This window comes from Podarcis muralis, chromosome 14 (assembly GCF_964188315.1).
Source record: "Podarcis muralis chromosome 14, rPodMur119.hap1.1, whole genome shotgun sequence".
NCBI lineage: Eukaryota > Metazoa > Chordata > Lepidosauria > Squamata > Lacertidae > Podarcis > Podarcis muralis.
Window position 1 is genome coordinate 5,538,899 of NC_135668.1, and position 13,231 is coordinate 5,552,129.

The following is a 13,231-nucleotide window of genomic DNA, read 5'->3' on the forward strand; positions in this document are numbered from 1 at the left end:
ATTTCATTGAGACCTACGGGTATAGGGCGGTATATAAATTCAATAAATAATAATAATTGTTGAAGGGGTGTTATATGAGTGCAGGAGGGGTTATACAAGTGTACTTTCAAAATCACCAGCTATGCAAGTCTTCTCTACAGTACAGCAGTACCTCCGGTTATGAACTTAATCCGTTCCAGAGGTCCGTTCGTAACCAGAAACCGCTTGTAACATGAGGCGTGCTTTCGCTAACGGTGCCTGCCGCGCTGCTGGAGTGCAACTTCCACTTGCATCCTGGGGCAAAGTTTGCAACAAGGGACATCTACTTCCAGGTTAGCGGAGAGCGTAACCTGAAGCATTTGTAAGGGGGACGGTATGTAACACGAGGTACCACTGCAATGCTTTTGTATAGTGCCCCAGCATTTCAATGAAGTTTGCACAGGACACAAATGTCCCCCTGGACTGTATACTATCATGACATGGTCATCTTCAGGTGTAGCTTTATGAACTAAGTCAGCTTTCACTAACCCTCCAGATGTTTTGAATTCCAAATCCTATCAGCCCCAGCCAGCACAGGAGGGCATTTTGAAGTAAGTCCATAGCCTAAGCTGTTGACTCAAAACATTAAAATGCCCAGACTTTAAAAAATAAGGACACACATTAGGGTTTAATTTTAATGAGTCTATAAACCTCAAGCGATTCTTGCTCATTTTGGGATCTCGACGTGCTGTTTAAATTTCCTAACCAGATTGGACCAGAAAACTTTTTGTGTAAAATGGTATGTCCCTTTATTGAGTGAGTTGATAATGAAAAATCCATGCTGTCTAACCATCTATAAAATATGCATATTCTGGCCTACTTAACAGCTGATTTAGTTGCTTTCACACTTTAGTCAACATTCGGGATAAATGTAAACAATTGAACTTTGGGATCCAGCAGGGTTTTCTATGACCCCACTCCACCCTGCCCAGCCATGATATATACATAAAAATTATAAATGTTAAGAAATAAAAACCCAAAGAAAAGGTACAGCTTGAAAGTGATTGAAGAGCAGTGCCAGTTTTTCCGGGATCTTGCTTATTTGTATCTTCACCTGAGCCGCTGGGAGCTTACTTCACATCTTACAAACATTTTCTCCTGGCCTGGATAGAGGTGTAAATCGTCAAGGCTTTGAGAGCAGAATGTCATTCTATGCAGAAGATTGGGGGGGGGGGAGAGAAGAGGGAGAAACAAAATATTACTTGTTTATTTAATTGTAATAGTCATATCTCCAAGAGGACGTGTAGTGTTTAAAAAGTGCACTCTAAAAATGGCATCATAAAATACTAGACTGGAAGCTCAAAGACCAATGACAGCCGTCAGTTCATCATTACACAGCAGGGCACATGGACGATTAGCAAGGAAAGCCAATCATCATAACAGCAGTTTCATTGCCTGGTGCAGCACTGCAAGGCTGATGATCAGGCAAGGAAGTCCACATAGAGAAGATGTCTTAAACCAGGTCATGTTATTGGTCACTTCTGCCATAGCTCTGTGATAGAACATATGCTTTGCATGTAGAAGGTCCTGGGATCTTGCTCTGCTTTGCTAGATGGCAGCCATAGCCAGGGAGTAGGCAGTGCTGAGGAAGAGGGGACAGTGGCTGGAGGCACCGTATGAGGCAGTTTCCTGTGTCCTATGATTGTCTGTCTACTCTGGTAGCAACTTTCCAAGGCCTCAGATGAAAAAAGACTTCTTTCCCCTGCGATCTGCTCCTTTTTAGAATTGGAAATGCTTTCCAACTCTGACCTTCCTGCCCGAAAAACACAGCCACTTAACTATGGGGGTCCCCTCTTTCCTGTGGGACTGTCTCTATATTGTTGTCAAATTGCAACACACGTGTTCTATGATGTAATGCAGGATTCATGGTCTTAATAATCTCTCTGTGTTTGTTTTTTGTGGTGGTGGGGCAAAATCCATCCTAGTGCAAATGTAGACATTGCTGTTGGGCCAAAGAGGAAGGGTGAGAGACATGAAGTTCTCCAGCTAGCATGCCCAGTGTTTAAAGGTGATGGGAGAGGTTGTCCATCAATGACTGGAGCCCCACAAGTGCCCTAGCCCTGCTCCAGGCATCAGCTGCAGAAGGCAAGCAATACTGGAATTGGCTGTGGTCATCCTCTAATGCAGCCTTTGCCTCCCTGGTGCCCCTAGCTCTCATCAGCCCCAGCCAGCAAAGATGTTGATTGGAGTCATACAGAGGGCACCAGCTTGGCTCAAATGGCCCAAACCCCAACAGGGCTGTAAGCAGTTATCCCACTTTGTCCCATGACACTTACTTCTGTTGAGTTTCGCCTGCCTTGACTCGTATCGTCTCCATGATGAGTCCCAGTCGGCGGTCACCCTTTCCCCATGGGATGATTGTTTGAACAGTGTTCCAGATGTTTTCCCAAATTGCAATCCCTTCCCACTTCAACTTGATCATCATCAGCTCACCAATATCAATTTCCAGAGGCACAAGAAAAGTGTATGTTTTATTCCCTGTAATGCCTTCGACTCTTAAGGGAGAGTTGGAGAGGGAGAAAGCAACAAGCATCATACAAGGCACAGACCCATCGAAAGCAATGGACAAGTCACTCTGAGTAATTCACCCAAAATGTATGTGTGACACCAATGCACCTTTCACACATTTATTTATCCTCGGGTCACTTTCCCACCAAATTATGCTTGCTATATATCAAATGAACTTCACTGATACACCAGTTCAATACGTAACATAATATAAACAAAATCAATTTACAGAGTCAATACAAAATAGTATCAGTAAGTCATTAACTATCCAGCCAACCCCCTCCCCCCAAAATGGAGACCATGTGAGGAATATGTGTTACAAAGGATAGCGAACACGGTGGTCAGTTTGGATGTCCAGGAGCTCATTGTGATTACCCTTAAAGCTGTGCTCCCAATGAGAGACCAAAAATGCAGGTAGCTCTGTTGATCCATATTATCTTCCTATATACATAAAAATGTAAGGCTGTTGTCAGCAGCCAGACAGATAAGCAAGGAAGTGGGGTGGGTGGGTACCAGCCTAGATAAGGTGCTTAATGTGGGGGAGGTGAGACGTGCAGCAATCCAGCAGGAAGCGAGTGCTGGCAAAAAGCATCAGCTGACAGGCGGGCAAACTGGAGCTGCCTGCTTTTCTTGGTTTCCTTTTCCAGTGCACTTTTAAAGCTCCCAACTGTAGTGTCAGCAGTGTCTCTACCTGCCCCACACATGATGTCAGGTGTGAGATGGGTTTGGTTTAGGATTAATGTCCTTGTGGGCCAAATTTGAATCCTTGGCTGGCCAGAGGTGGCCTGTGGGCTGAAGGCTCCCCACCCCTATTCTACACAAAAATATCTGTTACCGCCCACGCTCCTCTCTGAGCTGATACACAGACATTGGTTTCAAAGATAGATTCTATACTCAGCACAGTAAAGGAGCACACTCGGTGTTAATTTGGCTTATAATTCAGCATTTAATTTGGCTAATTAAACAATCTACGGCCTTTTAAACTGTAGGGTTGGTTGTTATTGTTTGTTACAATGTTATATATTTTTGCATTTTTATATTGCAAACTGTCCTGTGATCCTTGGATGCAGGCGGTATTGAAATTTAATAAAAAATAATAAGAACAACAGCAACAATATTATCCGGTACTCACAAAGTGATGGAGAGGTTTTCAACGTTGTCTTTGCTGCCTGTCAGTGAGATTGTGAATGTTGGATCTATTTGCCTCTCTTTGAATTCGTTGATGAAACGGAACTTGAACTGATAGTGATGAACTGTGGAAAGGAGGAAACCACTGGCTGAAAATATGCGCCTGCCTTTACTGGCTGCCTTCTTTCTCCCTACTCCAGGGGCAAACTTGGCCTGCTAGGGGATCCGCAAGGCCATTCCCCCAAAACCACCTCTCAGTCAGATGGGAGAGGGCAGGGTTCAATCCTGCTGGGTGCTGCTACTCTAGTGAGTTTCCTGTGGGGAATGGGCTGACAATGCAGACACCCCTCCTCTCACCCTTCAGACCAACTTTGACCAGTGGGTAGGACTGCCGAACTATCAGTTGCCTGATGTCATCATGATGTCAGATGCTTAGCAGCTGGGGCTGGGGCCACCCACCTGTCATAGTTGGCCTATGGTGTGGGAGGAGATAAAATCTGGCCTGCTGGGCCACAAAGATTGCCCACCCCTGTCCCATTGCAAATGCAACATGGTGTTTGAATCCTTAGCTCAAAATTCAGATCCATAAAATGATATAAAATGAAATGCAGTGGTTCTCCCATATAATAATTCAGTTTGTTTGCTTCATCTAATGCAACTTTCCACAACATGTTGCCCTTCAGATGTTGTAAGACTATAGATTATGCCATCTGTCATCCTAAAGGGTCATCCTTTAAGGGTCAACATGGCAGGGCACCTGCTTAGGAGCAACAGCCCAGCAGGGCGCCCATTCATGACCCCTCCATGTACTGGTTCCTCCTCACCACTGTTGCAACTGGCTGGCTGCCTTGCGTCACACTCGGGCACACAAGCCACCACCATGTTGGCCTTCAATGGCACTGGCTGGTTTGAAGACACAGGCAGTAAGAAAGATGGGGCAGAGGAGCAACTGCAGTAGCCGGCAACAATGGTAGCAAGTGGGTAAACTCACTGAGAAAAGGGGGGCATTCAGAATGTCTTTTCCAAAGATTCCCCCCCCCCAAACGAAACCCGGAAGCCAGCATTGACCGTGATGCTCTTGTTTCCAGGGCAAGGGGAACTCCTCATTGGATTCAGCCTTTAATGATTGCTTTAATCATTTGCAAAATGCATCCATGTTCTGGCGTGTGGTTTTGTTGTTCCTATCTGGCATTCTCACATGATCGCTGCAGCGTTTTGAGGAAAGTCATACCAGATCATTTGACAGGCCCAGGAATAATAGCTGCACTGTTATTCTCCGTTGCCTACGATGAAAGGCTGCTCTTGTTCCATGCCTTGACCTTTCGGATAACTTGACATTCTCAAAATGTCTTATTTCAATGGCGGCAGCCCCAGCCCCAGCAAACAGATCTCAGGGGTGGATGCTGAGTGGGGGAAGAGCAGTGCTGGGCCTCAGGGGAGGGTCTCGCTTCCGCCACTCCCTCCCCGGCCAGGTCTGAGCTGTGAGTCATGAAGTCAAACTGCATTTGAATGCCACGTCTTTCGTTCGTTAGTTCAGGAAACCTTTGGCAACTTGCTAGCTTTTAACTTCAGGGTGCAACCTGGGGATAATAATTTTGACCCACCTTACATGGATGATGCAAGGATGACCAAGATAATTTCTCCTTTACATCTGCAGGTGAGGCAGTGGAAGTGCTGGACCAGTGTCTTGCCTGCGTAATGGACTGGATGAGATCCAAGAAACTGAAGCTCAATCAGACAAAACTGAGGCACTGTTAGTGCGTGGTTCCCAAGACCAGATAGCTGGGAGGTTGCCTGCTCTTGATGGGGTTACACTTCCTCTGAAGAAGCAGGTTTGTAGCTTGGGGGTCCTCCTGGATCCTTTGCTGTCACTTGAGGCTCAGAGTGCCTTCCATCAGCTTCGGCCAGTGGCCCAGCTATCTGGACAGGGATAGCCTAAGAACTGTTGTCTATGCTCTGGTAACTTCAGTGTTAGATTACCGCAATGTGTTATACGTAGGGCTGCCTCTGAAGATGGCAGAATTCAGCTGGTGCAGAATTCAACAGCCAGGTTGCTCACTGGAGCAAAACGGTTTGAGAGTATTACACCGATCCTGGTCTGACTGCACTGGCTACCAATCAGTTTCCAGGCCCAATTCAAAGTGCTGGTTTTGATCTATAAAGCCTTAAAATGGCTCAGGACTGCAATACCTCAAGGACCGCCTCTTTCCATATGAACCTACCTGGACCATGAGATTATCTTCTGAGGCCCCTCTTCATGTGCCACCTCCTCAAGAGGTCTGGAGGGTGGCAACATGAGAACAGGCCTTCTCTGCAGTGGCTCCCCATCTGTGGAATGCTCTCCCCAGGGAGGTTTGCCTGGAGCCTTCATTCTCTGACATACACCTTTAAGCGCCAGGCAAAAACATTCCTTTTTAACCAGGCCTTCGGTTGATCCAATTTACATCCTATGCCCTTTTAAAATGTGTTTTTCACGGGGGGGGGGGGAACTATGGGGTTGTTGTTTTTATTTTTATTAGGTATTTTGTGGTTTTAGATCTTGATTTTATCTCTTTGATTTTGTGGTTTTATATCTTGAGACCCCTGGGTATAGGGCGGTATATAAATTCAGATGATGATGATGTTGAGGAACACTTGGAACAGTCTGAAATGCCATGTACAGTGGTACCTTGGGTTAAGAACTTAATTCGTTCTGGAGGTCTGTTCTTAACCTGAAACTGTTCTTAACCTGAAGCACCACTTTAGTTAATGGGGCCTCCCGCTGCTGCTGCGCCACTGCTGCATGATTTCTGTTCTCATCTTGAAGCAAAGTTGTTAACCCGAGGTACTATTTCTGTAACCTGAAGTGTATGTAACCCAAGGTACCACTGTAAATGCAAACTAGCATGATTGATTAGAACCAGAAATTATTTCTGGTGCCATTGTTGCAAGCCCAGGAATGTCCACCTCGCCCATGCTCCTCTCTGACCTTTCAGATCTGCGGATTGGGCATTGCTTTGTGTCTCCTCCTTTGCTCAGTTCAGCCTAGCTGGGTCCTGACACCAGGCAGGAGGGACTTTTCAGTGGAAGTACTTCTTCCTGCAGTGCAGAGTTAAAGTGTGGAGCTCACTCCCATGGGAAACATCAATGGCCACCAACTTGGATGGCTTTAAATTAGACAAATTTATGGTTATTGATGGCTACTAGCCATGATGGTTATACTTTGCCTCCAGTCAGAGGAAGCAATTGCTTTTGAATGCCAGTAGCTGGACCATAAAGAAGGCTGATCGCCGAAGAATTGATGCTTTTGAATTATGATGCTGGAGGAGACTCTTGAGAGTCCCATGGACTGCAAGAAGATCAAACCTCTCCATTCTGAAGGAAATCAGCCCTAAGTGGTCACTGGAAGGACAGATCGTGAAGCTGAGGCTCCAATACTTTGGCCACCTCATGAGAAGAGAAGACTCCCTGGAAAAGACCCTGATGTTGGGAAAGATGGAGGGCAGAAGGAGTAGGGGACGACAGAGGATGAGATGGTTGGACAGTGTTCTCGAAGCTACCAGCATGAGTTTGACCAAGCTGCGGGAGGCAGTGGAAGACAGGAGTGCCTGGCGTGTTCTGGTCCATTGGGTCACGAAGAGTCAGACACGACTAAAAGACTAAACAACAACAGCTGGAAACCACAGGAGGGGGGGAGTGACTCCTGCGCTCAGGTCTTGCTTGCTGGTTTCTTACAAACATCTGGGTGGCCACTGTGAGGAGAAGATGCTAGACTAGATGGGATACTGGCCTGATCCATCAGGCTTTCCTTATCTTCAGCAGGGGCACAGCGATGGTGGAAGTTCTCTTTTGGGTGAAAACGCAAGCCTGGCTGCTGAGCGTCTTCTGTAACGAAGTCAAGCCTTTCATAGTTCAGAATTTAGAATTACCGTTTGGGACGGGTTGACTCCACTCCGTCTCTTTAGTACGAGGTTGTTATTGAAAATAATGTTCATTGGCAATTAGTAGTCTGTTTTTCAAAAAAGTAATTTAAATACTTACCTGCTTTTATTCTGGATTGGACAACTATATGTTGTTGTCCCCCTTTACAAGTACTTTGAGTAAAATGTTGGATAGAATTTATCTAATAACCAACAATGTTATTGAAGAAAAGACTCACGTCACTAGTAGGCTGTGTTCTGTTTGGGAGTCACAGAGTTTTGTAAGCCTCAGTTTGGAAGGCAGTTGAGCAGTTAGGGGCAGGAGGGCAGGGGGGGGCAGGGAATACACCCTACCCCCCACCCATGGGAGAGACAATAAGTGTGGGATTGGTTTTAATGGGTAGGAGAGGATATATTAATTGCAATTTATCTCCCCAGGCACCCACATGTGTGGGTTGAACAGAGTTTCAAAATCCCATCTTTGGCAGCAAAATTAAAAGCACAGGAATTCGGCTATAAAGCCTTCTTTTGGACAGGTCCAGCTATGATGTAAGCTGGCTCTCCCTTCCTTATCCCACTTAACTAAGAACCAGGCAGCAACTTGTAAAGTAAGTTTAAAAATTATATTTACTTACTTTATAATCATGTGTTGGTTCACAGCAACAGTAGCAGTCAAAACTATTCAGGCAAAATCTTTATATTTACCGTATAACCAGCTTCAGGCATCTGCTTGAAGCTGGAGCAAACAGAGGCATGTCTCTGCATGCTAGTCAAAGGGAGTAAGGAACAGGGAGCACGATATGTTCCTTCCTCTCCAGGAGAGGAGGGGAAATGACTTCACCCAGAGCCCTCTCAACCAACTGTATTTCTATGGCCCACCTATCAGCAATACAGCTCTGTGGACTTATCCCCTTCTCATACTAACTAGCAAGGATATGCATTTGTTAGCTTTTGCTGCTAATCTCCCACAATAAGCCACAATCTCACCTTGAAAATGCCCAAACTCTCCAGCTGCCTATTTGCACTTTAAAAACAATGCCAATGTGAGTGACTATTTTTCTGCGGACAAATTCCAAATAAATCTGGAGTGCCATCAAAGGAGGAGGTCATTTGTGGCCCTCTCTGGGCAAATACACTGGCATGGCCTGTTTTTCGTCAAATTCATCAGAACCACTGAGTAATGGAAGCCTGCAGATCTGACAATCCTCCCTGTGTTTTTCTCAACCTGTCCCCACCCCTGCCCCTTTCCATACTGAGATAGCACACCTGGCAAGTCTGTCTGCAGCCAGAGGCCAAGGAAGGGGTGGTTCTTCATACCAGGGCTGCCAAACTCTGGTTCCACCCTCACCAGGGGTGTAGCCAGGGGGGGCGTCAGGGAGGGGCAGCTGCTCCCCCTAAATCAATAAAAATACAAAGCTAGCTAACTGAGGTTCTGCCCCCACAACAAAAGCCCCCCCCCCAAATCCTGGCTACGCCTATGATGCTCACTCAGAGACACACCTAAACCCATATGTTGTGTAAGCACAGATAGACGTTGCCTGCCTTGGCTTCCCAGGAGACATGTCTGCAATCTCTTGCTCCCTCCTCATCTGCTCACACCAACCTTTGAAAGGCACCTGGGCTCGTGTCTTCAGGAACAGCTGCCGGCTGCCAGGGACCCTCTCCTTCCGGATATGGTAGCCCAGGATGTTGCACCTCTTTGCCCTGCAGCTGAGGCACCGGCCCTTGTCAAAGGTCTGCATGTCTTTGCACCAGTAGCCCTTGATATGCTGGTTGTTGTGCCACAGGGAGTCGATGAAGAGGTGGACGGACCTTTCGTGCGCACACTTCACGGTCTGAGCCAGACCTGCACAAAAACAGGGCAGCAGGCCCAAGCGCTTCCGCAATCTCTTGTTCACAGGGAATGGAAAGAGCTCCCAACCTGGTCTCTTCTCCCCCAGCACTCTGCTGCCATGTCCCTCTTCTGAAAAGCCCCCTCCTACCAGCACCAATCTGAAGGACAGAGCCAGCTATCTACATCCCAGGGATGAATTCAAGAATAAACCACCCGCTGCTACTCTTGAATCATTTCATCAGAAGAGCCAGGAGACAGACTGCAAGGAAGATGAAGACAGGACCCGATTTCAGCAATCTTTTATGATATGGCGCCCTGTGGGAAGCCAAAATTTGGCATTCCCAAATGGATCCTCTCAACTATGGATTGTCTCAAATTTGCACCCCCTCTGGGAACCACCTGCACCACCCTAAATCTGGCACTGATGAAGAGGAAGGGCTACTTGAGGAACCTCAGAACTTTTGCCCGCAGGGAGACCATCTCTGAGACCCCATCCGCTTGGGAAGGGCAGCAGCAAGGCAGAGGCTCTCTCATGCCAAGCAACAGGGGCAGCAGCCAGAAGTGCAGTCCTCTCCCTCTCTTTGCACCTTGGGAAATGCCGGGCTCTAATGGCAGAGGCAGAAAAATCCAGGAAAGTGGAGAGCAGCTGGTTGGCAGGCTGTGTTCTGTTTGTGGGCCACAAGACATACAAGACTGAGTGAGGGGAACAGCAGGCAATAGGAATTGGGGACAGGAGTGCTACTGGGACATTGCCACTATGGGGATCCTTAAGCTCTTTCAGCTGATGCTTAGAAGCACTAAGGAAAACCCATCCTGTTCTCTTGCTTGGGCCTCCCACAGTTCCAAGCACATCCGCCTATAAACTTTGGAATTCAATCCATTTCACTCAAGAGAAGGAGGGGGCTCTTTCGCACATTTTGCATGAAGGGGGCTCTGTTCCTCAACAGTGTCAGCGACATTAAAACTGTCAGCCTTTAATATAATAATAATAATAATAATATATTATTTATATCCCGCCCATCTGGCTGAGTTTCCCCAGCCACTCTGGGTGGCTCCCAATCAAGTGTTAAAAACAGTACAGCATTAAATATTAAAACCTTCCCTGAACAGGGCAGCCTTCAGATGTCTTTTAAAAAGAAGATAGCTGCTTATTTCCTTCACATCTGAAGGGAGGGCATTCCACAGGGCGGGCACCACTACCAAGAAGGCCCTCTGTCTGGTTCCCTTTAAGGGGCCACAAGACTCATTGTTGATTTTACTGCACCAGACTATAACAATCATCTCCTTCAAAGCTGTGGAAATATCACATGCACAGATCCTGTGGGAGAAGATTTTGCCTAAAGGTGTGTATGGGATGCAACAGGGGTGGGGAGGAGGAGTGCTGAAAGTGTGGGATGGCAGGCACACTTGTGGGCCTCACCCTGCAGAGCCCCACCGTTACCGCACCTCCTTCTCTCTTCCTGGTTGGCCTCTGTGAGAACAGGATGCTGAGGGAGGTGGGCCATTTACTCGATCCAGCCGGGCGCTTCTTACATTTGTTATGTTCCTTACCTGTAATTCCATACTGCACGATGTGATTATAGACATGCATGATGTGGCATCCAGGCTGAAAAGTCCCTCCATTGGGGTAGAAGTCAAAGTGAGCAACAGGCTGCTTGATGCCAACGCTGAGGCCCATTTGCTGCTGGGTGAAGGTGTGGATGGCATCGACAAAGTCTGCATCATCTGGTGATAAGCGGTCTGTTGGGGACATGCCTTCAAAGAGAGGGCCAGCCGGGTCAAGGCCTGTAGGAAATGCAAACCAGGGCTTGTGATGAGGGCACCATCTCCAGACTGTGCCTTTACATGATGTAAAGTTCAATGCCTCCAAGAGGGGGAGGGGAGGGGGAATGGAGGTGGTGGGTCATAGCTCAGTGATAGAGCGTGTGCTTTGCCTGCAGAAATCACACCACATTTTTGTAATTGCAAGTTGTTATAAACTGTTTTGAACATTGTGCTTTAATGTTGTAGCACGCCCTGGGATCTTAGGGTGAAAGGCAGGCAATAAATAATAATTATTCTAATGATAACACTTATCGGGACGCGGGTGGCGCTGTGGGTTAAAGCCTCAGTGCCTAGGACTTGCCGATCGAAAGGTCGGCGGTTCGAATCCCCGCGGCGGGGTGCGCTCCCGTCGTTCGGTCCCAGCGCCTGCCAACCTAGCAGTTCGAAAGCACCTTCGGGTGCAAGTAGATAAATAGGGACCGCTTACCAGCGGGAAGGTAAACGGCGTTCTGTGTGCTGCGCTGGCTTGCCAGAGCAGCGATGTCACGCTGGCCACGTGACCCGGAAGTGTCTCCGGACAGCGCTGGCCCCTGGCCTCTTGAGTGAGAGGGGCGCACAACCCTAGAGTCTGGCAAGACTGGCCCGTATGGGCAGGGGTACCTTTACCTTAATGATAACACTTAGGGGACAGGGCAAAGGTGGTGTGGGATTCTGCAAAGTTTCAGTAAAAGTGTGGGGAGGAGAGCAATGTTAGCCCTTGATTTCTCCGAGGTGGAAAATCTCAAATGGCTCCATCTTTCCAAGCCTCAGCCTGGAAATGATGTTCATGGGAGCTGAGCAAAAGTTCCTCTGCTGAAGACCTTCCTCAAGTTTTGCTTCTGCCTCACCTTTAGAAGAAAGCACCACCTTCTCACTTCTGGCCTGGGAGCAGCGCTGGCTCTTGGCTTACCAAAATCAAGCAGGTGGAGCAGGGACAGTGGGGTAACCAGACCGTCCCCTACTTTTGCTCTGCCTTTTCCATCCACTCAACCTTTCATTGTTGCTCCTCCTCCTGTTTTTGGAAGGCGTCTCTTTGACACAGAAAACACACAGCAGCCTATTGTGTAACTGGGTTCAAAGAAGGGGGTAGGTAGCCATGCAAGATGTGGAGATAGGTTGCTATGAATGAAGCTATTCAAGGCAGCTTTCCTTTTGCAAGAGGTCTCCTTTGCACTAATTCCTCCTAAGCAGGAATGCTGCACTGTTCTAGCCTTCCTGGAAGCATTTGGAATATGATGATTTAATTGCAGAAATGGTGGGGCCTGCTTCACAGTCTATGACTGGAAGCCTGTTGGGCTTGGACCCTTTTTACACACCAGGCCCAAGACAGAACCCAGCACTTTTTCACCTTTGATGCAAGCACTGTTTGCACGTGGCTTACTCACTTGAAGGCCCCTATTTCTCAGTCCCATGAAATCTACGGGAATTATGCCAGACCCTACAATGAGCGTCATGAGAGCTCTCATTAATGTGACAACACACAATAGGAGCAACTTCAACAAATGCACATCAGAAGGCAAGGCAACCATTGTTCTGGGTGCAATTAGTTCTAAGCACTAAGGTTTTCTTGCAGCTGCCAAATACGAGCAAATGCTACAGAGATGCTTTCTAGAGAGATTATCCTGCCCAGCCCAGGACCAACACCACAGGCACTGAAGAGTGAGGTTATCACCCCTCTGCTATTGTCCATTGCTGCAGTGTCCTTTCTTTTGGCGGTTCAAAATTAACTGGGGACAGCAAAAACTGAAAAGTTTTTAGCGGGGGCAACTAGAATAAGATCTGTCATTTGATTATAATCAAATAATTATAATTAAATAATTATAATCAAATAATTATAATTAGATCAATAATCATTGATCTAAACCCCCAAAATGTATTTTATATACAGTAGTTAAGTTTTTACCTTTATCTTCTGTACATTGTATTTTATGTTATTGCTATGGCTGGTGGTTGACGCAAATAAAGATTATTCTGATTCTGTTTCACAGGCACTGTTGAATGAAGCAAAATGATTTTTGTTCCCAAACATGTAAACTATCCC

At 47.0% G+C, this 13,231-nt stretch overlaps 1 protein-coding gene across 1 annotated transcript in view; it reads right to left on the bottom strand.

Moving 5' to 3' along the window:
* Positions 1-742: 742 nt before the first annotated feature.
* The window catches only part of LIPC (lipase C, hepatic type), a 50,058-nt gene continuing 37,569 nt past the window's right edge, over positions 743-13,231 (bottom strand). Inside the window, exons 5-9 of the mRNA XM_028706501.2 lie at positions 10,939-11,172; positions 9,157-9,399; positions 3,659-3,779; positions 2,295-2,513; positions 743-1,168 (exon numbers count right to left, since the gene is read on the bottom strand). Coding sequence (XP_028562334.2) covers positions 1,069-1,168; positions 2,295-2,513; positions 3,659-3,779; positions 9,157-9,399; positions 10,939-11,172 — 917 coding nt within the window. The 3' untranslated portion in view covers positions 743-1,068. The remainder of the gene's footprint in view (positions 1,169-2,294; positions 2,514-3,658; positions 3,780-9,156; positions 9,400-10,938; positions 11,173-13,231) is intronic.